This window comes from Magallana gigas, chromosome 9 (genome assembly GCF_963853765.1).
Source record: "Magallana gigas chromosome 9, xbMagGiga1.1, whole genome shotgun sequence".
In the NCBI taxonomy this organism is placed as follows: domain Eukaryota; kingdom Metazoa; phylum Mollusca; class Bivalvia; order Ostreida; family Ostreidae; genus Magallana; species Magallana gigas.
The window spans coordinates 20,520,237-20,548,218 of NC_088861.1; the positions used below are offsets into that span (position 1 = coordinate 20,520,237).

The 27,982-nt window shown below is 32.9% G+C and overlaps 1 protein-coding gene across 3 annotated transcripts; it reads right to left on the minus strand.

Annotated features, from left to right (window-relative positions):
• Positions 1 to 578: 578 nt before the first annotated feature.
• On the minus strand, positions 579 to 27,969 carry LOC105343693 (zinc finger protein aebp2). Of its 3 annotated transcripts, XM_066070484.1 has the most exons (7): positions 27,634 to 27,969; positions 15,777 to 15,857; positions 9,956 to 10,599; positions 6,911 to 7,035; positions 6,540 to 6,607; positions 5,801 to 5,883; positions 5,589 to 5,728 (listed from the first exon to the last, which is right to left on the minus strand). In XM_066070484.1, the coding sequence occupies exons 1-6, from the start codon at positions 27,930 to 27,932 to the stop codon at positions 5,802 to 5,804; spliced, it is 1,299 nt and encodes a 432-aa protein (XP_065926556.1). In that variant the 5' UTR covers positions 27,933 to 27,969; the 3' UTR covers positions 5,589 to 5,728; position 5,801. The 3 variants fall into 3 exon arrangements, with proteins under 3 accessions (XP_019929062.3, XP_019929063.3, XP_065926556.1); XM_020073503.3 differs by lacking the exon at positions 5,801 to 5,883 and having other exon boundaries at positions 579 to 5,728; XM_020073504.3 differs by lacking the exons at positions 5,801 to 5,883; positions 27,634 to 27,969 and adding an exon at positions 18,905 to 19,849 and having other exon boundaries at positions 579 to 5,728.
• Positions 27,970 to 27,982: the final 13 nt, after the last annotated feature.

The following is a 27,982-nucleotide window of genomic DNA, read 5'->3' on the forward strand; positions in this document are numbered from 1 at the left end:
AAACCATTTAAACCAAAGAAATTCGATTAAAATTATGGTATACAGGTATTGTAGTACACGTTTACATTGAATTAATGTTGGATTAACATGGTCTCCATACTAAAAATTAAACAAAAATATCAATAACTGACTTTTTTAATCATACAATCTTTTACATAGCCACATACATTACATGCGAGGCGTAATGGTAACGCGTAGGTCTTTTTGCTTTTGCAGTCAATGGATCGTTTCCATCAAGGAGTAAATTTATTTTTTCCTTCTTATTTTTTAAATTGTCTTGTTTAATTTTGAGTATGAACACAACCAATATAAGGATATCTTTTCAATAACACTATACTCTATTTACACTTACATTCATGGCATTTTGCTACACTGTAAGTTATCATGATTCAGAATATCAACTGGCTTGATACACAGAGTTCTATACATTCTTTTCTCGATGCAGGTTTCCTGAATTTATGACAAATCAGTGGTTACAGACACCATTATACGGCCTAAAATCAGTACCAATAGCAGACATAAAGGGAAATATACAAGTAAATGTGAATGTAAATATCAAAGAAAACAACCACCTTCAGTGTCTTTGTCACTTTTATTTTGTACAAATCTATCTACTTGTACAATACAAAGGATGACCTAATCAATTATAAATATCAAAACACATTACACCCTTACTTTCAAAATTGTTCATATACATTTACTCTGCAAATGAGTGTAAACACAGATCTTGTCAAAAACTTTCAAAGCATCACTTGAACACTGAATGGAAAATCACCGAAAATGAAAGCCACCCCAGTATGACGGATGGCCTATATGAACATATGAACAACGCAGTCCTCCATGCAGCCATACAGAGGAACTCGCACACACACTTCATTTTTACACATGTGTACAATGGTTCAACACACAACTGTTTTATATTATTGACAAAATTCTTAAGAATACCAAGTGTAGTTCTAGTTAGTTGTGCATTTCTTTATATGGCTGCATGAGACAGGCCAGGCAAACGATGGTACATATTCACAGAATTTGATTCACTGAAGATGACAATACATGTAGGAATCATTTCATCCAGTTTTGCAATAAATACACATAGGTATAGGCACAACATGAGTCAATCTTATCAACCAATCACATTCCGTTTTCACTAATCAAATGACTGCATGTAAATATGATGGCAAAAGTTGCGTTTATTATAAATGAACATCTGAATTAAGAAAAATTAGAGTACAGAGTATTAATATTGTCTCAAAAGATAAGGGATTAGAATCAGCTTACAGAAATGAACTACAACTATCTATCTGTTAACCTTTACTTCATGAAGTTTATTCTAAGTTTTTATCATAAGTCGAATCAACTTGATTGAATATTTCTCATTGTGATGTCATTTATATCTGTACCTGATATTAATTGTGATGTCATTTGTACCCAATATCAATATCAGATACATTTGACATCACCATGAGAAATCAAATCATCATTTTCTTTGCAGCATTCTTTCAAGACTTACCAGCTTTCTTTTCGAATGATTCAAATTCAACTCTTAACTTGTGATTTGGGGATTGGAATGCAAATCATTGACAAAAAAAGTGTTTGATCTTTGGTGAAAAAAGTTGAGATGACAAGTGTAAATGGATTTAAAAACATTATTTTAAATGAAAATACAGAAGGAATACTAGTATTTATTGAGGTTAACTTCTGCTGATACATTGTTGTGTCTATTGCCAAAAACATTTCCAGTAACACGAAAAGCTTATCAATGTGAATAACATTACCACTCAATAGTTTAATATCTTATAAATATGCGATTTGACACTCAGACACCTAAGAAATTCACCCCCACCCCAAACCCCCCAAAAATACTGGTGATTTACAGATTTAGATTACTAATAACTGCAAAACAATGCTTTACTTCACATAAAATCATCAACATATACAAGTTTTATAAAGACTCTAGTCGTTCACATGTATTTTTAAAGTTCTGACATTTTTTATCAGTATTGATTAATGTTATAGTCAAACCTGTCTGATTAACTTGCTCCATCTGAAACATTCAACAGTTCAGACATGTCTGAATCTACTCAGTTCATCTCACAAATCAAAAATATCAAGAACGTATAAACTAATCCCACAGGTGATGGAACAGGTACAGACACATTGTACCAGTTTTAACAGAGTAATACATTGAAAGGGAAAAATCTCCAATCTCTGTAAACAGTAAATGTTTAGATGTGGTGAAGAAGGTATTTGGTCACCTGAACAAAAACACAATGACTAGTCACACTGTATCCAAGGCTTGTAAATGTTACCATCAAAGGCCTGTAAATATTTATATCAAGTTACCAATTGCTTGACAGAGAAAAAAATCAAATAAATATTTGCTGATCAGTATGTACAGAATGATGGCACGCAACTGCTTGTGCATAATATAGCAAAACGAAAAGGACAAAAAACAGTTGAATTACTATATACTGATATTAAGCAAATATACTTTTGCATGAACTATAAAGTGTACACATTTTTGAGCAGATGTGTTGGAATATGAGTTGTTTGACAGATGTCTGTCTATCTTTTTAATTTGATTTGCCATCCTATTGCTTGCATTACAAAATCTTATCTATACAGAGAAAAATACAGGTTGGCAATATTAATGGGGTAACAGTATAATAACTATATACAAAAACAGAACATAAATATTTTTTTCAGAAAAACAATTAACAGTCAAAGCTAGACACCTAAGGTCACTAGCAAGCCGGCCAAGGTCATGTATGTACAAAACAAACAAACACATGTACGGAGTGGGCATGCAACAACAAAAAATACAGCCTTCAACAATTTGACCTTGACCTAAGGCCTAAGCCAAGATTAAATATTTATATACACAGAAGGTCAACATTCTCACCTTCACCATGTGACCTTGAGAATGCTATTCATATCAACAAAAGTCTTCATGTAATCTATTTCATTTATCTGTTACACAAAATTCTCTTTTTTTTACCTTCAATACTGATATGTTTCATTAACATTTTAAAAAGTTAGATTTATTCTGTTGTGTTGCATTAAACATCTATTTTGCTAAATGATAGGATCATAAAATATCATGATACAATGATTGTAAAATGCTGTCTCATAGAGTTCATATGATTTTATGTATAATCAAATTCATCAACAATGTTGATGATTCTCAAAATTAATGTCAGTCAAACTAATGATACACTCATTTAAAAAAAATCGAACTCATCCATTCAGGTTTGATTTTCCTTCTCTAACAAATTGCTTTCAATTGACTTATTTACAAAAACCCTCCCTTCATATGCACATCAACATAAGCATCCGCTCTGCTATGAAAATTTCCTTTTTCACAGGACCCAAGCATTGTCTTGTTACCACAATATAGATGTCAAAAATGATGTTTATGAGATCTTTTTACTTCAGAAAAATATACTTTATTCTGAACTTGCTTAATTCTTCACCATTTATTGTCTTCCAAACCATGGAAATACAGTGAGAAACATTTATCCGATGAAAAATCCTGAGAAAATCTTGTGCAAATAGGGAGGCAACTCCATATGTCATGTATTGCTTTTGCATCTTGCACACTTGACAAATGTTTCTCATCAAAAGGACAAACTAAATAAAATTATATCTAAATAAAAAATAACAAGAGAAGTATGCATTTTACATTTGTAGTACAATGAACACCTTCAAATTTAATGGAATTACAGTAATATTATGAGCCTGGGCTTTATCTATTTAGCTGCTTTGGTCCAATAGTAAATGTTTTTGACTGATAGCATTTCAATACATTTCACATCTGCCAATAATGAGTTGTCCTGACCTAGTGATAAGACTACCGTTCACTGTGACTACTGTAATTGACTCTGTCAACTGATAAATATTGATAGATATTTCCAATGTCTTGTCATTATTACAAGGTTTCAATTTTACCCATAAAAAGGTTATAGGTTCTCTGAAAGTGCATATATACATCATGCATAAACAGTCAAACTATAAAAGTGACTTATGAATGTTATTTTGATCATTATTTGGGATGGGAAAACTATCATCTTCTGTAATGTTAAAAGTAAATGTTTTAAAATTTACTTAAAAAACTGAAATAAAACCACGAAACTTGATATTTGTGAATGTAGATTTCCCCTCACTTTGTCTGAAGCATTGGAATTTTTTTAGAAGCTTGTAAATAAATAGTTTGAATACTTCCCTGAGAAAATATACAATAACTGTACAAGTATTGTACTCAAGCTACCGTAGCACATTTGTATTATCTTATAGGCCACACATTTAACATGAGCAATTTTGTAATAAATACAAAAACTGTAAAGAAAAGCAAAGAACTCAATTATTCAATATACATGTATCTAAAAGGTCACACCTTGTTTATCCTCCAAAATTTGAAAAAAGGTAAAATTTACTTAATATTTTCTGCTTCATTACAAATTTTTGGAGATAAGATTCCATAAAAATAACAATAAGATTACATCTAACAAAATCCCATATTAAGTTATGAACACAGTATATCTTGAGAATATACCACATTCATAAAATATCATTCCTATGCTTATGGTTTTGCCAAACCTATTTACATTTGGAAAAATAAACAAAATATAAATAATACAAAGAAGGCGAGACTATATCTAATCTGTTCAGAGAATAAATAATTTATAGGCAGAGATCAGAGGTAGATGGGGGACGTCTCAAGGTACAATATAACTGTACAGCTAGAGAACTTTGCAGGAGAATTACTGTTATCCTTACAGATATTTTCTGATTCCTATTGACTGGCTTTTTCTTGATTTTAATTCCAAATTGCACTAAGAACTTCCTGACCACATAAAAGAGAATACAGTATTCCAAAACATTGAATTGAAATTTTTCTTTCTCTTCAATTCAATATGACCTTTATGAAATCCTATCGAATTGTACATATTAGGCTTTCTACATGTGTACCCTAAGTTTGCCTTTGGTTTTATGAAATATGGAGTCACAAAAATGGTTGGCAAAGGAATCATAGTGTTTAGTTAAGTTGATAAAAAGGAATGTAGTTCACCAATTAATGCATGCAATAATTTTGGAAATTAAAAATTTAGTTAATTTCTTATTTGCAGTGCCTTTCTCTTGTAATGTAAACTTGTCATCTTTTTTTTTTTTTTGCTTAAGCAAATTAAAATATACCATACTTGCATAACTTGAAAAATCAAACATCTAATAATAAAACAGTCTTGCAAAAAAAAAAAAGAGAAGAGAACTGAATCTAATTTAGCTTACCATAGTACTAGTATTAACAATTTTAACCTGTAGAACATCATCTCTTTTCTTGCCTTGACAAAAAAAGTAGAAAACCTTCTCTTCACATTTTCATTCACTGCAAATTAACTTAGATCTACCAGGTACTTCTAATTGACAGACCTGGTGAATTTTCTCAAAGGAAAACAACTTTGTGGTATAGCTCACACACTAGTGAAACAGCATAACCACTGAAAACAAGCAGAAGATTTGAATCCACAGATTTGAATCAGAGTCTATATTATTTGCACTTTAGATAGAACTTGCTGGGTGGTGTCACTTTCTGCGGTGTTTGCGGCGTCTGTGGTGGTGGTAGATGGAGGTGTGAAGGTTGGCCGCCATTGGTTGAGGTAGCTGCTTAAGAGGGATGGTGCAGGTCTGGAATTGTTCCACATCCTTCTCTGGAACCCAGCAATCATGAATTCTACAATTACCAATACAAAGACATATCTTTTACAGTTCCTTACTACAAGGGACCCAATAGATTTATTCTCACGTTATGATAGGTGCGAGATCAGGTTGTCCCATGTGGACAGCAGTTTGAGATTTTTCTGTCTTGAATTGTGTATTACTACACCACTGTTAAACATAAACAAATATTATCATTTGTAAGGAACTAATGAATACCTAAATGAAGTTTGTTAATCCATGAAGGTATTTTGATAACTGAATACAATTTATCATATTTTCATTGAAAAAATTGTTGTGACCTCTTTTTCAGACTTGCACTATATGTAGCACACTGAGGGATAAACCGAAAGTAAATTTTTGAATGTCAAAGCATAAAATTGTAAAAATCAATTTTTAATAAAATACAATGCGAGAAATAAAATATTTCTTTTTTTACGAGTGTGGGATGGTGGAATTCAAACGAGGGGACAAGCACTATCTAGGACAAGGCAATATATGCATTTTAAAAGATATGTGAAACATGTTGGTCTTCTTTTTTTATATATATTTCAAATACATGAAGACAGACACAACAGTTTATATACTATGGAAAATCACATTTGCATAACACATGAATTAACAACTAACAAGAAGTAGAGAGTGGGTTTTACGTAGGTTGATGTCCTCATAAACTCTCCATTCCATAAAAGCAATGAGTCTCCGCCCTGGAATCCATTTCTTATAAAGAATCAAGAGTTAGGAGGAGATTCACCCTTACTTAATGATGCCCTGGTCACTAAACAACAGTCCCTGACTGGCAGTGGGCTGTACAGAGGAGAACTTACACCTGCTCTGGCTGCCAATGAAGCAATGCCTGGACTTTCCCTGTCCGATCAGTTCTTCTTCCTATAACCTACAAAAAAGATACACTTGGTGTGAATCTTAAGGGCCTCAAATAGAATTCACAATAATCACTTTAGTAGAAAAGACACAAACAATTACCTTTTAATGTTACATGAGCATGACATAATAAATTCTCGTTTCAAAGCTGTTGCAATCAGAGAGTAATTTTTACATCTCAAAGAATGGTACCCTAAGAAAGTTTTCCAGAAGTACAATCTGGGCTAAAAATATGAGATGAAGCACCAATGTTCAGTACACTATAAATACTCAAAGGTATACCCTTGATGTTTTACTGCTGACAGCTAGGACTTACACAGCTGTGGAATGTGGCCGAGTTTGAGCTGCCATTGAGATCAATTTGTGTTAGGTCTGTAATGTAGGTCAGTTCTGCTTGTACTTTTTCCATTATACCATCATCAAAGAAATCCACTTGCTTTACTGAAAAAAAAATCCAGAAAAATGATACTGAATGAACATAAAAATAAATACTGATATTAAATAGAGTTGTTTCTTTTTATTTGGCATCTCTTTCTGTTGTTAGGCAGGTTAAAAAGAGAGAACAGAGCAAGTTCACTTGTGGTTTTGAAACAAGCTGATACAAATTTTAGTATCAGTTTGACCAGAAGAGAAGGAAATGTACATGTACTCAATCAAGAAGGGGTGGGAACCTACCTGTAGACGATTAGAGGGGCAGGGGTGTACACTGATAGAGGCGCAGGGGGTGTACACTGATAGAGGGGCAGGTGTACACTGGTAGAGGGGCAGGTGTATAGTGTACACTGATAAAGGGGCAGGTGTACACTGATAGTGGGGCAGGTGTACACTGATAGTGGGGCAGGGGGTGTACACTGGTTGAGGGGCAGGTGTACACGGGTTGAGGGGCAAGTGTACACTGATAGTGGGGCAGGTGTACACTTATAGTGGGGCAGGTGTACACTGATAGAGGGGCAGATGTACACTGGTTGAGGGGCAAGTGTACACTAATAGAGAGGCAGGTGTACACTGGTAAAGGGGCAGGTGTACACTGATAGAGGGGCAAGTGTACACTGATAGTGGGGCAGGTGTACACTGATAGAGGGGCAGGTGTACACTGATAGATGGGCAGGTGTACACTGATAGGAGGGCAGGGTGTGAGATATTTATATATGGGATATAAACCTACATCAAATTCTAAACCCCTATTAAGCCCAAGAATTGTCCAGGGGCCAAAGTCTTAACAATTATAAAGAATCATATTGCTGATTACAGGTAGTTTCTGAGAAGATTCAAAAAGATTTACTCTATATATTCTTATATAAAAATTGGGGGGGGGGGGGGGGTCATGATTTTCACAACTTTGAGTCTCCACTACCTGAGGATGCTTCCACACAAGTTCAGCTTTCCTGGCTGATTATATTTTTTTTCTGAGAAGAAGATTTTTAAAGATTTACTCTATATACTCCTTTGTACAAATTTGATCCCCCCCCCCCATTGTGGCCCCATCCTACCCACATGGGGCATGGTTTTGACAACTTTGAATCTACACTACCTGAGAATGCTTCCACACAAGTTTCAGCTTTGTGGCCCTACCCTACCCCTAGGGGACATAAAATTCACAACCTTGAATTTACACTATGTGAGGGTCCTTCAACACAAGTTTCAGATTTTCTGGCCAAATGGTTCAGGATAAAAAGATTTTTAAAAAAAATTCTCAACATTTTTTCAATAATTCCTAATTATCTCCCTTTGAAAAAGGGCATGGTCAACTTTGAATCCTCATTGCCTAAGGGTGCTTTGTGCCAAGTTTAATTGAAATTGACCCAGTAGTTCTTGAGGAGATGTTGAAAATGTGAGAAAAAAAATTTTGGACAGACAGACAGACAGATGATAGACATAATGTGATCAGAAAAGCTCACTTGAGCTTTTAGCTTAGGTGAGCTAAATATTCTCATACACAAGCAGTCTATGAATCGTAGGGGTTTCCAAATTTTTAAACATCTAAACCACCCAGATACACTGTCTTCTCATAAAAGAGAGTGTATCATATTTCATATCATATCTTGTTTAAATGCTTGGGTCTATTCATCATTCCTAAATACCAGACAGTAAAAAATATGTACAAAGGAAGAGATTTTGTGGTCGGTGTGTAAAATATCACTTTGTCTAACATATCATGCCCATCTATAATTGTTAAATCTGAATGAGATATTTAGAAAATATCTATGCAACACAGATATACATGTAGTGTATTAGTATCAAAACGTGCAATCTTAACATGCAAAATGTTACTACCCTGGGTGATCACAAAAGCTTCCATTGCCTGCATTATGCAATCTATATTTATAGCTACAGCTGTAGCAACTTTAATATCTGGATACTTTTTTTGACATTGTTCATGGCAAATTTGTATGGTGTTCTATCAGATTTCTATTCATGTCTTTTTATCTTGTCTGGTCTTAGTCTGGTATTTCATACCAATTAATTTTTGACTATTTTCCTTCATAACCTCTCATAATTTCACCGGCAGGGTTTGGAAGAGAACTTTAAATAAAACACTGACACAGCAGGATGAGTTAGAGGGTGAATGATATACAGGACTTGTTTTGTTTTGATCCATTGTAGATAGTCTTTATATTGTCTATCAGCTGCTGATTACAGACTGTTATACAACAGGATTCTTCATTTCTGCCAACAATGTGAATAAAGATGGAAGGAGGTGGTCAACCTTAATATTATCTGGCAATGTGTACTAGTAAATAGAGGAGGCAACTGAAGAGTTTCACTTGAAGAATTTCAATCAAGGATCAAGGAAAACTGATACCTTCACAAGCTCATACAGTGTAGCACCGTATCATGAACTGAGAGGCTCATAAACATATCCCAGACAAGGCATATATACATGATATATATATATATATATATATCTACTGAGCAACCCAGTCACATCCCATCAAAGTATTTTGATACTAATTTATTCTTAGTCAATTTACCACTGTTGACACTTTATTTGCCTTAAAAATCTTCAGAACACCTTGACCCCATATAATGAATGAAGTGGTATTGTTTTCAGGTTAGGAACAGTGAGGAAAGGAATTATAAGTTGAACCTCGAGTGTTTTAAAGAATATCTGTGGCAAGTAAAGCGAATTTTGTAGAAAAATTTCTTAGTTTATTAACTAGTATCAAATATTTCTGAAAGATAATGATTAGAAATTAAGGAAATAAGTCCAGAACTAAAGCTTAGTATAGTGCACAATACAATTTTTTCATACATGCACCAACATGTAGCTCTATGATTTGTCATCAGAACTTTCTCATAGGGAACTGGTCCACAATTCCACAACAGTATTTCATATGTACTGAATTTTAAAAACACGTACCACCAGGTGGGCGACTTTTTCGACACCTTCTCTTCTTCCACATTTTTGTGGGTGTGTCTTCTCTGGACTTGGAGGGTCTCTGATTTGGTAGTTGTTGTAGCTTGAAGTGATTGTTCACATGTTTTTCCAGTCCCTTGTGAGATGTAAAGCTGAGTGAACATCCATCCACGATGCACCGGAATGGCTTGTCCCCACAGTGACATACCACATGGCGCTCCAGCCATGCTTGAGATCTGGACTGTACACTGTACACTTTACAGCCTTCCCAGAGACAAGAGACTTTCTTTCCTTCCTGAGAATACACATGTTTTGACTTTATGTGTTCCAGGATTCCTTGGTCTTCGAAGTCTTCAAAATCACAGTCTTTCCACTTACAAATTACAGGTGGTGGCAGGGCATCTTTGCATTCACATTGAGAACTGTCAGCCGAGCGACTGTCTTTACTTATCGGACTCAACAGACAGTTTAATGAGGAAGGTGTACATGAGCGCGAGTTGTCAGGGGTTACAGAACAGCCTCCGTCATTGGTCAGCGGTGAGGCATCAAGTGAACCATCACTAGAGCATGTCGCCACGCTGTCCTGACGGGTGGTGTCTGGCATACACACGCTTTCCATGACATGTGGCATTTCATCATCACTGAAACTAAAAAAAAAAAAGAAAATATTGGTAAGAACTATTTACTATGGGATCAAAGGATGTCATGATTATGCGTCTGACATACTCAAGAGACAATAAACATACTACAGCCAACCATGAACTTTTTAAAATTTTTATAACAGATTTATTTGTTGATAATACAAGTTAATAGTGTATCAATAACATTCTTTCCATATTCCAATATGAAACAGTTTTGAACCAGATCTGAGTCAATCACTGAACTCATTCTAGAATGACCCTTACCTCATACCTTCACCTTGAAAACCATCCGATTTTATACCTATTTATATTGCGACAAATGCCAAGTCGATTGCATAAAGTTACATGTATATAAATTGACCCTAAAAGCCAAATATACCGGTAGTAAGAAAACATTGAGGTGTAATGATGATCATATGATATTAAAAATTCACCTTTTCCTGCCTTATAGTCAGTAAAAAAGAATATTCTTTCTGAACAATATAAAACAATTTAAAAATGTGAATATTTCCTGGATTTAATCAACAGCTATCACTTAACAAGGAAACAGAGACAAATACTTGAAGGATCAAGGATTATGCAACAGTGTCAGTGTACAAATTTTGGAATCCCAACAATGTGTCAAAGCATGGGCAACATTGATCACACAAGTAAATGATTTCAATTGTATTTTTTATCTTTTCCACATAACTTCTCATAAAATGTCTGAGTTTTTTGTTTTATTAGTTTCACTACATATCAAACTGTAAATGTATCATATTTGGTATGTGTATTATATTTGGTGGAAAATAGTTTTTCAACAAGTTAGAGTGGATTTGAATTTATTTCGCACATTCCTGAATGTTCTTATTCTTATACATGTACATATATGCATGGCATATATTGGTGTACGTGATTTGAACACCACTAAATAGAATACACAGCCAAATGTCATATGTTTACAGTATCTTATACTTTGTGCCCTCCATGAGCCCAATTGTTGGGCTGAGGATCAGAATTTGAGCAATTTAGAACCTATAACATATTAAGATGCATGCTTTCATCATTAAACAATACAAATTGAAGCATATTTTGATATTGAGAATTAAGATTTTAAAAATATTTCTCTCTATATATACTATAGTTCCTTGTTAAACTTCAAAGTTTCATGAGAATATTGCAGCGTTTTGTGTGACCTTTTATCTGGTGCAATAACATGCTTAGAAAGGTGTGCCCTTTATCTCAAGAACTTTGAATCTTCTTGCCCTAAAGATGCTTAGAGCCATTGATGGTTGAAATTGAACCAGGGTTTCTAGAAAAAAGTCCAAAATGTTTTAGATGAACAGACATACTAGTATGGACAGAGAGGCACTGGACAAAGGGTGATCAATAAAGATCGATTAAGCTTTCAGCTCTGAGGAGCTAAAACTGAAAATTGATTTTTTGTTATCTTGTAGAAAAAGTTTTCAAAAATAAATATTTTATTTATTTCCACGTTGTCAAAACACCGGTATGTCATGTGAATTGTTATTTTTTGCAATCCCCAATAAAAGAGACAAAATTTCTAGATTTCTTTTCATGGCAGGAAGGATTACCGGTATATAATTATGTATTTGCTTGACATTTTTTAAAGTTCATAATTTAAAAAAAAACATGATAAAATTTCATCAGACTGTACTTCTGAGCTTAGTAGAGTAAATAGATAAAACTAATTATCAGGCAGTCATAAGCAACCTGACCAAACAATACTTTCTTAATCCTTCATAACAAGTAAAGATATTCATCCTTCATGTGTCAAATATCATTGTTTATTTTCACCTGGATATCACAATAGTCCAACTTTGACAACAGAACCATCTTCCACATGAAGTTATTACTACGCACATGGTATTCGCCTTTTACTAACAATAGTTTTAAGGTCATTATAACATACCAAACCAGCTGTGCTCTTTGTTAGAATTGGCTACAGTTATTATCATACCTTACTTTTTCAAAGGTGAGAACAGGTGGAAGACTTCAGAACCTGATTAAATAAGCCAGAAGCAACAGACATGTCACTTCACACAAAGAATTCTGTACACCACAACCAATCTCATAAAAATTGAAAAACCTGTTACTAAATCATGTAAATTATGGACTTAATAAGTCTAGTCTCTTACACCAGCTAATCTCTCAGTGAGCAATAGTCTGACACATCCAACTGTATAGATGTAATAAGTTACAGAAACTGTTCACTGATCAATATAGGCCAAAGTATTCAAATAAATATGTTTTAAATATCCCTCTCTCCCATACATAAGCTTACCTAGTTACCTATAAATATTGTTATAAACTCATAATTTAAGGTTTGACGAATAAAGATGTGATCTTGACATTCAATCATCAAATGACCTTGGGTTAATGATTTCGAATCTCCCGTCCTTAGCCATGTTCGATAACTCTATATTATCCGGCTTTTTTATATTCATGCCATAAATCTGCCTTTTATATAGACAAATTTAATTAGTCTTCTAGTATTAATATTATGATCATTATTCAACAAAATGCTTTGGGAAGTCACAGGTTCCACAGAGATCATCATTTACATATAGATACAGGGGTTTGTATGGGCAGGAGGCTGGTTGGCAGAAATTTTTCAAGGGGAAAAGGGGGGGTTAAAATACAAAGTTTAATTTTATGAAATTGGTGCGGTCTAGATGATGGAGACATTCCTTTAAATTTTGAACATGTGAGAAAATCTATGCTCTGATTTGTGAAGAAAAATTATTAAACAAAATGGAGTAGAAAAATAAAAGATTGATTCTGCAATTTTAACATTTTCATTCTGCATAAATGCACTATTTGTCATTTCTAAAAGTGTGAGACCTTAAATCTGTTTCTTTGATGTCAAATGTAAAGTCTTCTTTTCATTTCCAGTTAACCAGTAGCCATCCAATAAGTCAATAGTTTTATAAAGCTGTCATGAATTCATAAATATACCCATTTCTTCCCTTTTATCTCCCGACTACCGCCATATTAGTTGTCAATTTCTATTTCTACACTTATTGCTACACACCCCTACATAAGATCGAGAGCACTTTTCATGCTTCACAGCATTCAGGTATTTCATTCACCCGAACATGTTACATTGAACAGAAAGATTTGTACAAACACAATTTGAAACAAAAATAATGACAACCACTGCATTGGTAAGGATATTGTAAACATTTTCCTGTGTCATACTGTTATAACATCACACATGCATAAACCACACACTGTTTAATGGAACATAAGAACTTACTACAAATATGCACATCTAATTCATGCAGGGTCATTTTCCCCACATGTAATTTTTTGCAAACTGTTCATTACTATATTCAATATAGGACCGAAATTCCAAGTTCAAAAGGGCCGAAATTCCCTTAAACATACTTATTCAAGATAATATTCACCTTCATTTTATTTTCTCCCCTTTCACCACGTTGTCAGCATGTGAATTCCACTGACACAAATAATATCTCTAACACAACTGCATTTGGGCAAATTCAAAACGGGGTAAAACCATTTGAAAGTGTAGAAGGGCGAAAATAACCCCGTATTCAGTTATGGAATCAGAATTTATTAGTACAGAATTATATATTAATTTATATATTCTATTATGGGCAGGGTACTATAGTATGACAGAGACTTTTTAAAAATAAACACTGCTCTCCTGAAACTTAATCACTAATAAGAGAAAACTGACTGAAATGAATGTTCTAATTAGTGTTTCCATCCATTGAATATGTCCCTGAACATTTAAAGATGACCCCTGAGCACCAGAATAAGCATTGTAAAAATGTGTAACCTGACTAACTATAACCACTGCCATGAAAGAAGGCAAATTTCAACTTGGTGCAGAAGGTAACCTTCCCATGTTGATGTCAACACTTCAAAAAAAAGCTGTCAATGTAGTTGACAGCTCAATCCTGTCTCATGAAATTCTTTCACGTAAACAAGACTGCGGTTGGTTTTTAAAACATTAAAATGTCTTTTTATTTATTTTATCTGAGAGCTACTACAGAACTCCATTTCTTTTTAAAATTGGATACATATATATATACCCGGTATGTAATAACAAAAATTCGAGAAATGTGATGGCATTTATTAGTCAGTTTTGCAGGAATATTTAAGTTTTTATATAGTCAAGATATTTTGAACTGTATACAAACATTACCAGTAATTAGCACACTCAAAGGACTATATATAGTATGAGTGAAATTTGGCCCACATAATTTGCTCTTTTATAAGTATTTCCGGTTCGGGGTATGTTAATTTTTATGAAAGTTCATATCAGATATATTTTTTACCAATTAATTTGAATTATTTGCACTCATTGGCAGTATATGATGTCAGAAGTGAGGCTATAATTATAATTCAATCAAAATCAGTCAAAAATTGACATTTTTCCTATCTGTTTTTGAATGGGAATTCAACATTCAATATTGCAACACTTTGAACAAAGAAAATTGTTTCAAAACAAGCTGTTAAAAAAAAAGGGAAAATATTGGGAAAAGGTTAATTTGTTATGCCATATGAAATAGATATACCATACATTTTTAACTGTTTTGTGTAAATTATACCATGCTTTGTTTCACGACCCCAGGTTTAACCTCACAAGACGAAGTCGGGTTAGGTTAACCCCGGGGACGTGAATCCCAAACCATGGTATAATTTACACAACACCACAAAACACTGAACTTTGTATGGAATATCTGTTTTAACCAATGATTTAGCTATTAAATAGTTCCTTTAATGCCTTAGTATTTTAACTTCAAATCGCTACACATTTGTCTTAACACACAATAAAACTATCCCATTGAAGGCCCCAATGTCAACATCACCAACCTTGCATCAGTTTTAGAAAATGTGCAAGTTTGTCACGAGATGAACTTTAGCTGTAATTCATTCATTGCAGTCAACATGGTCAAAGTGACAAAATGGAACCTAAAAACTCTGATTAAGTTTTAAAACATGTTCAGCAATGCATAGGAAACAGGTAGTGGACTAGAAGATTACGTTGAACTTTGGGTCTGACACAATAAATCTGAGAAGATTACAATTAAATTACAATGATAAAAACAAAGATAAAGGCTTTATCAGTATTTCCTCATCAAGACAGTCTTAGTCAATTAATTTTTACTTTTCTTTATTAAACTCTGAGGCTATGCTTTATTTCTTTTTACCTTTTGACTCCATTTTTCCTGGAGAACAAGTCTGGTACACAGGGAAGCTGACAGCCTGCAATCTTGTCCTCTGTTACACACCTACAATACACAGAAACACAACACTATTGGAAACCAGAACATTTGAACTAAGCATTCTATTCTAGGGCTCTTAATAAGTACAGTAATGTAAGAGAAGAAATATGGGATTGAAACAGATTCATCACTAAATAAATGTAATTTCAATTTTACATGTACTGCCTAGACCAAATTCAAACAGAACTGTTTTTACATGTACATTTGTTCAATAACTTAACTATATTAGTACTGTGGAATCATTAGATTTCGTGGTGGCTCAATTTTCGTGGAATTCATGGGTACCTCTCATCCACGAATTAACATCCCCCATGAATTAATAAATTAGGGCTATAAAGTCATATCCCTCTTGTATGTATATGAAAATACACGAAATCACGTCTCCACGAACCTGTAAAATTTAAGCAATCCACGAAAATTGGCCCCGAGGAATTTTAATGATTCCACAGTAAAATATATTTCTATGTACTTTTCATTCTTAACTACTATACATTGGTATTATACTTGGTAAGAACCTCGTAAGTTGTTAGAACTTGTGTTTGAACCATTTGTATATGTTATGCAATAAAATATGTTCAAACCAATAAATAACAACCTAGGTATTGCAAATTAAATGCACTACATCAAGATCTTTTTTTCCTTTTCACATGAATTAGAAAATAATTCTGAATTCTTTATAAGCAGAAATGTTTCATTTAAAAAAGAACCAAAATATTCATTGGTTTACCAAGGGTACATCAAGAAATAAATCAGAAAGTATCATCTTGCAAAAAAATCAATATAAAACATGTAAAATGTCGTTCACAGTGTTTGTAAAACCAGTACTCAATAAGATACATATCAATTGATAGCAGAACATCAAAATGTCATACATTTAAGGTCAAACAAAAAACTCTTTAATTAATCCATATATATTCATTTTGAATAAGTACCCATCCAATACTTCAAATGAATACATTGATAGAACTCGAACGCTGGATCTCTTGCCTATCAACCATGTGTGTGAAAGTGATATTGCTGTAAAAATGTGATGTCTGGGGCTTATAAAGCATAAGGGAACAGCTTTTTTTCCTTCCTTTATTTAAATTTTAATGATGCATATGCCTTTCAAAAATGCAACATTTACAAAGAGCTCACAATGAATAATTAAGGAGTGGATCCAAATCTACTTAAAGAATCTCATAAATCATCCTAAGCCTATACATATATCTCTTCAGAAATTTCAGGACCCCTATGATGTACTTTCAAGATCTTGTTGCTTTTGCAGGAAGTTTAATGATTTTCATTTTTATTTGCATTTGGGTAATTTGTTTATCTAATATTTGTGCAGATAATTTCTATTTGAAAAAAAAACAAAATTATTACTAATTGAAAAAAATACAAATATGTCCAGTCTATGAGAGAAACTGATAAATACTAGGTTGCCAAAAATATCTAACAGAAACTTATCATGATGTTTACATTGTGTACCAGAGCCACTGACCAACTGCATGATACATAACATTCACTTCAAAATCAATTCAAATTTAATCAACAACATTCGATCATTATGTGCATGTTGAAATTATGTGCCCACATTTTTTTTTATCTTTCTATTAAACACATGTATCATAATACTTTTAATATTTTTCAGGTTTTAAATCATTAGCCATTTGTTATGTCTCTCGAATTTAGCCTTCAATTACTGCATGAGGAGCATAACAATTAAGCATCGTAATGTACCTATTTAGTTGACTTACGTACTGCTTATTTAAAAATGTATAATTTTTTCATGCTTTTTACTTTTATACTTATTAATACAGTCAACAAATAGAGGGCAAGCATTTCTTTCTTTTCAAACTTCCTATTAAAATTTAAAGAAATCAACATCCAATTGAAGTGACTGGTGCAAAAATAATTAATATTCATATAAGCAAAAAAAAATTCCAGACAAAACACAACTGTGACCTAAATCCTGCTCAATTAGGACGGGGCATGCATACTCTCTGGTTATGTAAATAGTGAATGCATGTATAAATGAAAGCACTTTTGTAAATCATATGACTTAATTTTGTCGCAGTACAGTGTATCAACTGAAACGAGGAAGTACTGTATGCACGGTACTTTGCTGTGCAAGTTACAATGAATTCTACTAACACTCAGATCAATAAATACATGCATGTACATGTATTACAGGCATATATATCATTGTCCTCTTTACCACGTTTAAAACGTGTTCTGATTTTTAAATTATTTTCTATTCTTACATAAGCTTCATTAATATTTTGATTCACATAAAGATATAAAAATATATATATAATTTAACCTTGCATACATGAATTATAAATCTTGTGACAAATCCATAATAGACAGTTTTTTCTCGCATTATCACCGGTGCGAGATCGGTTTGTCCGGTGTGAGACAGCAGTGTGAGATTTTTCTGTCTTTTAAAACGTAAACAAACATTGTCTGCTGTAGGGAAATGCAAAATAGTGCATTGAGATTATCCATTAAGTAATTGTGTTGCATAATTAATTACAATTTTTCATATTTTAATTGAAAAAACTGTCGTATGCTTTCATTTAACTTGCACTATTTGAAGCACGCGGAGGGATAAACCGAAAGTAATCTTTTGAACGTCATAACAGAAAGTTGTCAAACATCATATTTTAAGCTAATATAATGCGAGAAAAATAATCATTCATTATAAACTCGTGTGGGATAGTGAAATTCCACCTCGGGGCCAAGATTCACGGTCTAGGACTCGGCAAAGCCTCGTCCTAGACAGTGAATCTTGTCCCCTCGGTGGAATTTCACTATCCCACACTCGTAATAATGAATGATTCTATTAATCATTAAAAAATAATTTCTCATAAAGACAACCATTGCAATGTCTGACAACCTAAAGCAGGTGATGTCTCAGTAAAGTTACATGTAGTAAGAGCTCCACGCATAACTGTCATGTCAGGAATACTAAGTACTTCATTTTTCACAAGACACTAATCAATAATCAAGATCTATTTTGTACAGCCTACTAGTAAATGGAGGTCAGGCACTGAATACAATGTGGTTACCTGGCTGAGTCTATCCCCAGCATGAAGTTCAATGAGATCTCTCCCAGGTTCGACATGTGTACCACTTTGTTTACATTTCCCCTTTTTTCATTATCTACAACTGTTGTCTTCAAATGGTTCCCAGAAGAAATTGCTTCTCAAAATAAAATGATAAAAAAAGAGAGAAAGACAGAGTGAAGTACTTCTAGCTAGTCAGTCCCCAAGTCTTCAACACTGATATTCAAACCAACATCATTATAAAGTCTTCATATTTGACTACCTCTAGTCATGATGTCCTGATAAGAGAAAAAAATTGCCTTCAAGTCCTTTGTTATCTTACAGAGTTTTAAAAAGAAAGATTATAAACATGAAAGACTGCACATATCAATATGTATATTTTTAGCCATTCACCAGAACAATGAGCAATAAGAAGGTCGGCAGAATGTAAAACATAACTCTGCAAACATCTCAAAATAGTAAATCCATAATCCTGTTTGTTGCAGTGCATTTAAAAATCTCCAGAATATTATTTTCACTGTGCCCTGATCATCGTAATATAACAGTTACCGGTAAAACACAAAGCTTCAAATTCCTCATTTCCTTTGATCACATGACTAGAAGACATCCAAGTTACATAGAGAATGCATTCTCCCCAAAGTCACTAGAGCCTCACTTATCTACACACAACAAAAAAATCCCCAAAGTCTCAACAATGAAAAAAATGTAAAAATAGATCACTCCAGAAATCACAGAGCACAAGTCACCTTCTTGACAAAATGACAAGTCAACGAACTGTAGGGCACATCATTTTTTTTCCCATCTCTGAGGAACAAAGGACTAGCTAGCTCTAGTGCACATGCTTGCAGTCTGCTCACAGGAATGGTCTCGACACCAGTGTATTTCACAAGCTTGCCAGGGTCTTCATGCTTCATATACACCTACAAACACTTGTCTAACCCACTTTGCCATAAAAAAGGTTTCCCTCCAAACATTTATATCATACGAGTTAGTATATATATATAAAACTTGACAGGCAGCACGCAGCGAGTCTATAGTGGGCAGATTGTTGAACCCTACAACTTATCAAGACCTAATGAAGCAGGCAGTCAAAATGTGTCAGGTCTGCGGTAAGTGTTACGCGACATATTGACATAGATTCAGCGTACCAGCTGAGTGCAATATCAGTCTTTGACGTAGGTGTTCCATTAATATTTATCAACTTTTTTAATTGGAAGCAAATTGGCCATGATATACATAATCAAAAGATTTAGAAAATTGATGAGAGTGTATGTTTTTCTTTTAAAAGTAATATTTCAATACATATATATGATAATCTTTTTAAGACTGCACACTCACACAATTTAAATCAAATTACAGTACTGTTAAAGTCTGTATATAAACATGCAGTATTTAATATTCAAAATTAAGTGTATGAAATAAACTGTTTATGATATTTTTAACTCTTGTATAAAAGTTCCTGTAATATCATTTACATTGTGTAATAAATTGACAAATACAGCCGAGTCATGAACTTTTTATGAATTTGCTACATCACTCAACAGATGATTATGGACATTATCTGTGTGCTTATTAATAATTCACAACAAAGTTTTATTAATTAAAACCCAAATACTGATCCTTCACATGCATGTACTCAAAAGCAGGACAGTCCATATAGTCTTTATATAGGTACATGAATATTAAAAGTTACCGATAAGACAGTCCCAGAGAAAGTACAATGATAAAGCTTCTGATTCAGGAATTTTTATATTTTATTTTATACATCAATAGTGTGAAGACAGGGAACTGGGAAATCTCTATGCAGTGTACAAGAACTCACTTTCATAATTTTCATTATCTTCTGTTTTTCAAAATCCATACATAAATGTCATTCACATAGGAATGAAATATTAAGAGATAATGAATTTTCAGGTAGTAGAATTTGAGAAAACACTTGCATAATCCATATATATGGCATACATTTCTGAAAAATATATATACGGTACATAAAAATAATTATATATTCCATGAAAGTTTCATGAGACCAATTTACAGGAAAATAATCATCATGCACAGTATTTCTTGGATGATTTCTGAATGCTTTTATCACACTTTTTGATAAGAGTTCTACATAAAATACATTATACGGCTCATATTCATGGTGTACTTGTATGGTTAATAAAATACATACTTGCTAACAAAATGCTAATGCCCACTTTTTGTATCATGCTTGAATCCAACATCAATCTATATATGCAGTTACACTTACATCTAACATACACATTTTTTACATTGCTATTAGGTTCAGTCCTAATAAATTCATTGTTTCTCAGGGTTCTTTAAACTAGTTTTATGTTTTTAAAGTGAATCGAAGATCAATGTGGAGTATACAATATGCAATCATACAGGATGTTAAATATCTGTTCAATAAAATTGCAGAACAAGCCCTTTTAATATTAAAAGTTAAAATAAGGCTGAAATGACATGGTTCATGCGAGCTTGCTACCTGGAGATCAACAATTGCTAGGCCTTCGTCAAACATTTTGATGACAGATAATTTTTGCATGACGTAAATGTGATTTAAATTCATTGAGCAATATCTTTTTGCAGCATTCCTTGACCTTGACATTTTAATATTATTTGCTTATATTGTGCTCAAGCCATTTTCGAACAATTCAAACATAGTTTTTTTTTAAAAACTTAAAAATAAACTGATTTAATTTATAATATGAAACTGTATACTTTTATTTAATTTGAATTATTTACATATTACATCTACATTCCAATAAGTGTACATACAATATGACTTGCATAAAATGGTTTTAATTAAAAGTAGAAATGTTAGCTGCAAGCTAGATCAAATTTGATCGATTTTTAAAAAACTCCTTTATCAATGAAATTTACTCCTCAACAAAACTTCAAACAGTTATAAGATAACTATACCTATGGCTAGTTTAACAACAGAACATTTCCCAATGAAATACACATACTTTTATACATGTATATATGGACATCAATCAATAAAATTATAGCAATTGGACACAAAACATATTCTATTGATCTAATACCTGAGTATTGACTCCATGTTTTGTGATTCAAATGACTTTATAATCCTGTAATGCCAAAGTAATCATGGTAATGGCTATTAGTCCTATTAGTCCTATTAGAATTTTTTTTTTAGAAAACAAAGCATTTTCTTCACAAAAAATTTGGATAATTCAAATATTTCAAAAAAACAAATAAACTATTCCTCTCAATTTATCAGCCTGCATGTACACTCTGGGATTTTATCTATAATTGATGTACAGATTATTGAGTCTACATGTTTAACTTGAATACCCTTAGTATATTGTATCTGTATAAATATACGGTAAATGAAAACACTTGATTAATTTGTTGGTTTACCTTTGTTTGCCCTCCCTTCATATGTTTTGTAATTTGAAGGTGACACAGAATGTATAACATTGAGACGAATCTTCTTTATTGCGTAGTGTCTGATATACATGTGGTTCAAACAGCTGTGAATTTCCAGTAGTATTGATCATGATGGTTAAATTAGAGAGAAATACACATAACATATGTATTAATCCATATCATGAATTACATCTGATCTTAAAAGCAAAACTTAAAGTTTTAAAACAGGGACAAATTATTTACACACCAGATACCAATTTTGTTCAGATGGATATGTTGCCCACAACAAGAGGCCCATGGGCCACATTCCTCACCTGAACAACATAAGGCATGATAAATTCAGCTTAATGGAGTCATAATACAAAATATCTGGACAATGTGGTATGATACATGTAGATCCTGTATAAATAAAAATTCATTTCCCCCCATATTCTTATGTTTATTTAGTCCCTTATTTCTAACAGAGTAATTTTATAGTCAAATCACATGTTGAGCATTGCAGTCCTAAAAAAGATCCTAAAGAATTGTTTATGGGAATAAACCTACATCAAACACCAAACCCCTTGGGAGGCCTAAGAATCACCCAGGGGCCAAAGTCTAAACAACTTTAAAAGATCAGCAATATGTCAAAATGCTTGTATATATATACTTTAAATAATATATGATAACATTTCAGTTTTTGTGAATAATTGAATTGTTTCCATTTGTAAAATTGGATCCCCAATGTGAATCCACCCTACTCCTCAAGATTTTGATCTTAAGGAATTTGAATCTACACTTTTTGAGGTTGATTTTACTAAAGTTACAGCTTTTCTAGGCAAATGGTGATTTAGAAATTTTTTTAAAGGTCTTTCTCTATATATTCCTATGTAAAAATTTGCCCCCCCCCCTGTTTTGATCCCATCCTACCCCCGGGGATCATGGTTTTAACAATTAAACTTGAATCTACCCTACTTACGGATGCTTCCACACAATTTCTAGCTTTCCTGGCTGATTGGTTACTGAAAGGAAGATTTTAAAAGATTTACTTTGTATATGCCTGTGTAAAAATTAGACTCCCCCATTACCTTACCCCTGGGGACATGATTTTCACAACTTTGAATCTACACTACCTGAGAATACTTCTACATAGGTTTCAGCTTTCCTGGCCAAATGGTTCTTGAGAAGAAGATTTTTGAAAATTTCTCAAATTTTTTCAATTATATCTAATTATCTCCCCATGTAAAAGGGTGTGGTCCTTAATTTTCACAACTGCAAATCCCCTTTGCCTAAGGGTGCTTTTTGTCAAGTTTGGTTGAAATTGGCCCAGTGGTTCTGGAGAAGATGCTGAAAATGTGAAAAGTTTATGGACAGACGGAAGACAGACAAAATTTAATTTGATCAGAAAAGCTGACTTTGTGGTACACCAATCCTTAAAAATGACCGTAGACTGTTACAAGTGAGTACATTTGATAGTTGAAAAGTACTTCTGGAAATAATAGGTAAACATCATTTGAGATTGATCTATGTGCTAGATTTGTACAACATATCTACAAACAGTCAAAAGGACAGACGGAAAAACATGTTAATCCAGGGACGAAACAAACCACCCCTCCCCCCAAAAAATAAACTTTGTATGCAGGGGTCATTTACCATAAATGTGATTGTTTTAGCACTAGCATAGAGAAAATTGCATTTGCAGGAATACATTGTCTTTAAAAATATAAAATATTTTAAGAGATGGTTGAGATTTTAGCTGAATTTTTCATACAGATAATTTACAACCATTTTCAAAATGCTTTAATTTTCTTGTGCTATCATCAATAACTTTAAAGATAATTTATTTTCACATATTTTATCATCATATTGTTATATTTAATAAATCAACTTTATTCAGTCATTACATAACTATCTCTTTCACAAGACATGTATAATTAATACAAAGTAGTCTATAATTCACCTGCAAATGCTTCCAGTTTGAACCACACAGGGCTAGTTAAATAGCACTAATAAGGCAGCAGCCAGACAGCAATAGCAACTCTGGCTGGTTCACTGACCCAGATACACAGTCAGGAAGGAAACCAGTAGGCTGCTAATGTCAACAACCTGGAGGATTTATCAGTTCAAAAAGGCTTCCTCTGAGGTGAAATGCCTCAGCCAATATCATCTAAACTAGGTATCCAGTGCAGCTACATAGGCCTTAATAAATAAACCAATCCGTACAGTGAAATAATTAATGGCGCTGCAAGTTAAATGGCCATTTTGCATGACAATTTATCTGTTACCTGTTCTAGCCTAAATTGACCTCCAATCTTCTAAAATTATCATTTCATATCTGAAATACCTTAATAATGCAGACGTCTTACACCAATCAAGGATGTTACATGATATACCCTACCAGAGACGGTTTGATAAATGAACAGTGCATGAAATTGCATTGAAATGAGCAAAAAGCTAGCCACTTATCACTATCTATCAAATGGGTCAGTAAAACCTGTTGGGCAAAAATTGATTCAGTCAATCTTTTAGCAGTCAGCTACTCGGCATTGAGCAATGTTTTATTCTTGACAGAAATAATATACTAGGGCTGTATTTAAATGCAGAAGTCAGCATTATGAAAATCTAAAGCTAAAAACTGGAAGAAACTGACGAAGAAAAAAAAATGTATTATAAATTAAAAAATGTGTCCGGCATATAATAATGCTCTTCATACCACCATGTCTAAACATTGACAAAAATCTATGTTACACAAAATTAAGCCTTGAGATTAAAAATTATATTGATTTAAATTGTACCACTTCATTGCAGAAACAATATCTTAAACACATTTGAATTTTTAAATTAAACTACCATTACAATAAAAATTGTTCAGGAAATTGTATAGATTGCATGTTCTGTGTGTTCACACAAAGGATCAAAATGTTATCTACATCTACAGTACAGACTGGGTAAACCAATGTGGGTAAAATTTAAAGACAACATTTGACCATTCGTTACAATTGAAAACTTAATAATGTCATTCGAATGGTTAGCTCACAAAATGTTTTATTGTTTATTTTTTTGGTTGAAGTGTGACCATTTCTAAAATATGTACAATAAAATTATGTACAATTTAATTACAGCTGTCATTTTGAAAACCCTTAATTCTTTTGCTATGAGCTTACATAGCATTTTGCTCTCAACTATTTTAAAAACTTATGAACACAAATACAAAATCTCCATAATTCAGTTATCTTTAGCAAACCTTTAAATTTTTTAATCATTTCAAATTCATATAGAATACACACAAATTAAAAAAAAGGTACTTATTCAACTGGGAACTCTAAGGCTAAATATCATTAATTGATAACCTGGTATAAAAAGTAACATCATGAATATTCAATGAATTTCTAAAATAGCAGTGTAAAGAAAATCAATCATTAATTGACAACACTTCAACTTTGTGTCTAGCAGAAAAGTTCATGTCTTATATGTAATATAAAAAGAACTAGATAAAAGATAACCCATGTATAATCAGAAAGCCTAGAACTTTGATTATATAAAATAATACAGCAATAAATGTTTTATTGTATACGTTTGTAGTTAGCCATTGTTCTCCTTATGAAGAAAAGACCTTTATCATGTTTATAAATGCATAAAGTTTAAAATATTTAAATTTTAAGGATTAAAATATTTAGACTTTTCATTTAACCAAAAAAAAAGTTTACATAGTTTACCACATATAAATTAAAAATATTATATTAGAAATGTTAATTAGGTACATCTAGTGGGCTATCTGTGGACCACCCAGCCTCCTCAAGGTCCTGTTAATGGTTTAAGAAGATCATCTTTAATTTCCATATTTTTTGTCATAATCTCGGAAATGGTAATTTTAGTTCGATCTGCATGTATAACATATAGATGTTGATGTTATATTAACATATAACACTGACTTGTAAAAAGTTAAGTATACTAATAGTATATATATACTTAACTTCTTACAAGTCAATGTTATATGTTAGTATTACTATAAACATCTGCATGATGATGGTCCAGGCCCAAACATCGAATCTAATTTTATTGTGCTAATTTACTCAAGGGGTATTACTTTTTTTTGCATCTATCACTATGTATCACAGTATGTGCAAATATATAACTATTTATATATACTTTATCATATTTTAATACTTTATAAATTATACTTTATCATGTTTATACATTTGAATCTATATGCTGTGCACAACTACATATCAAAAGATCACATGATATTGTCACCTCAAGACAATCTGTTGGGAGAGTGAATCACTGCAGCACCTACATCATTATGATCCAATTCCTACAGAGTTGTAATCTTAGAAAACAAGGGAGAGGCTTTCATTATTGTAGCTTTTCTAAATACTACAAAAATAAAATTGAAATCCCCTGAAATAGCAGAAAGCCAACTGGACCTCATGTTTGGTCTTTTCATCTGAGAAAAAAAGTTACCCTTAAAATAAATTAAGTCTATGAGGATTTGTTATTGCAAATGACACAGTAGTACCCAAATGATTACATTTCGTTGTATCTATGTTAAAATAATTTTGCAAGACAACCTTAAAAGGCTTTCAGATGTTTAATTAAAGAAATATGTGTGAATTTTAATTTTTATATTATAAACTAAATTATATGTAAGAAAATTGTTTTCACTCACAATTTCTCATTGTCAAAACGGAAAACCTATTGGATTTTTTACCCCCATATGTGCATGAAATTTCAGTTTGTATTTTTGTTTTCAGGTTCTACAAAAGTGATGGAAATGGCAACTAGGGACAGACTACACATGTCAATTTTGCACCAGAGCAGGGGCAAAATTAGGTACTGCATGTACAGGAAAATCTCACTTACTCCCATTCACCTGAGCCAAAAAAACTCCCTAAAAATGAGTACATGTGAAAAATGCACAATGTGTGAAAATGGACACATGCTATCAGGACTTATCAAGACTTTAGAAAAAAAGGAACCTGTCATAATAAGGAGGTTGGATTACGAAATTCTTGAATTCAAGGCCAATATTACACAAGTATAATACATGTACCATTCTTATAAATATTCTGAAAATAAACCATCACTAAAACAACAAATCTGTGACAAAGACACAGTTAATTCTCATTTCTTGAATTGCAGTCAGTGAATTAGCTACAATGTATTTAAGGAAATTTATAATATAGGGCCATTATCCTTTCTTTAAAATATGAATTCATTGAAGAAATCTAAAAGCGGTCACTAGAGACAAAATAGAATTTCCCCTTGGTGGCCCCACTGACGAAGTCTTTGTCCAGAAAGTGTGTGCAGCATGTTTTGCCTTCATGCAGAAAGAAAAACAAAATGGTCAGACTTACGCGTCTTCCTTTTCTGACTTGGAAAGTCTCCTTTTCCTAATACACTCTGACCGCCTGTCCCCCCGGGATCGGAGGGTGGGCATGGACGGTTCGATGAATGAAGAAGTCTTCATTGAGCCGTTCAATCTGCACAATTTATCTATGAAACCTCCGTTAGAACTCAAGCACTCTTTTGATTTATCATCAAAACAAAACGAGCGGTTAACTCCACTTTTCCGGCGAAAGTCGAGCCCCTGTACCCCATCTTTTGTCGTTGTTTCTTTCCCGCGGTCCCTTTCCAGGCACCCGACGGCCGCCATCTTGTACACCTTCAACCTGACGTCAGGATAACTGAAGAGGATCCCCCTTA

Excerpts from the sequence above, each read along its gene's own strand:
- LOC105343693 (XM_020073503.3), bottom strand. The coding sequence starts at position 27,932 with ATGGCGGCCGTCGGGTGCCTGGAAAGGGACCGCGGGAAAGAAACAACG. Across the intron at positions 15,858-27,633 it reads AAGTCAGAAAAGGAAGACGC|GTGTGTAACAGAGGACAAGA; the intron begins GTAAGTCTGACC and ends TGTGTATTGTAG. Across the intron at positions 5,729-6,539 it reads CATTGGCAGCCAGAGCAGGT|AATTCATGATTGCTGGGTTC; the intron begins GTAAGTTCTCCT and ends TGGTAATTGTAG.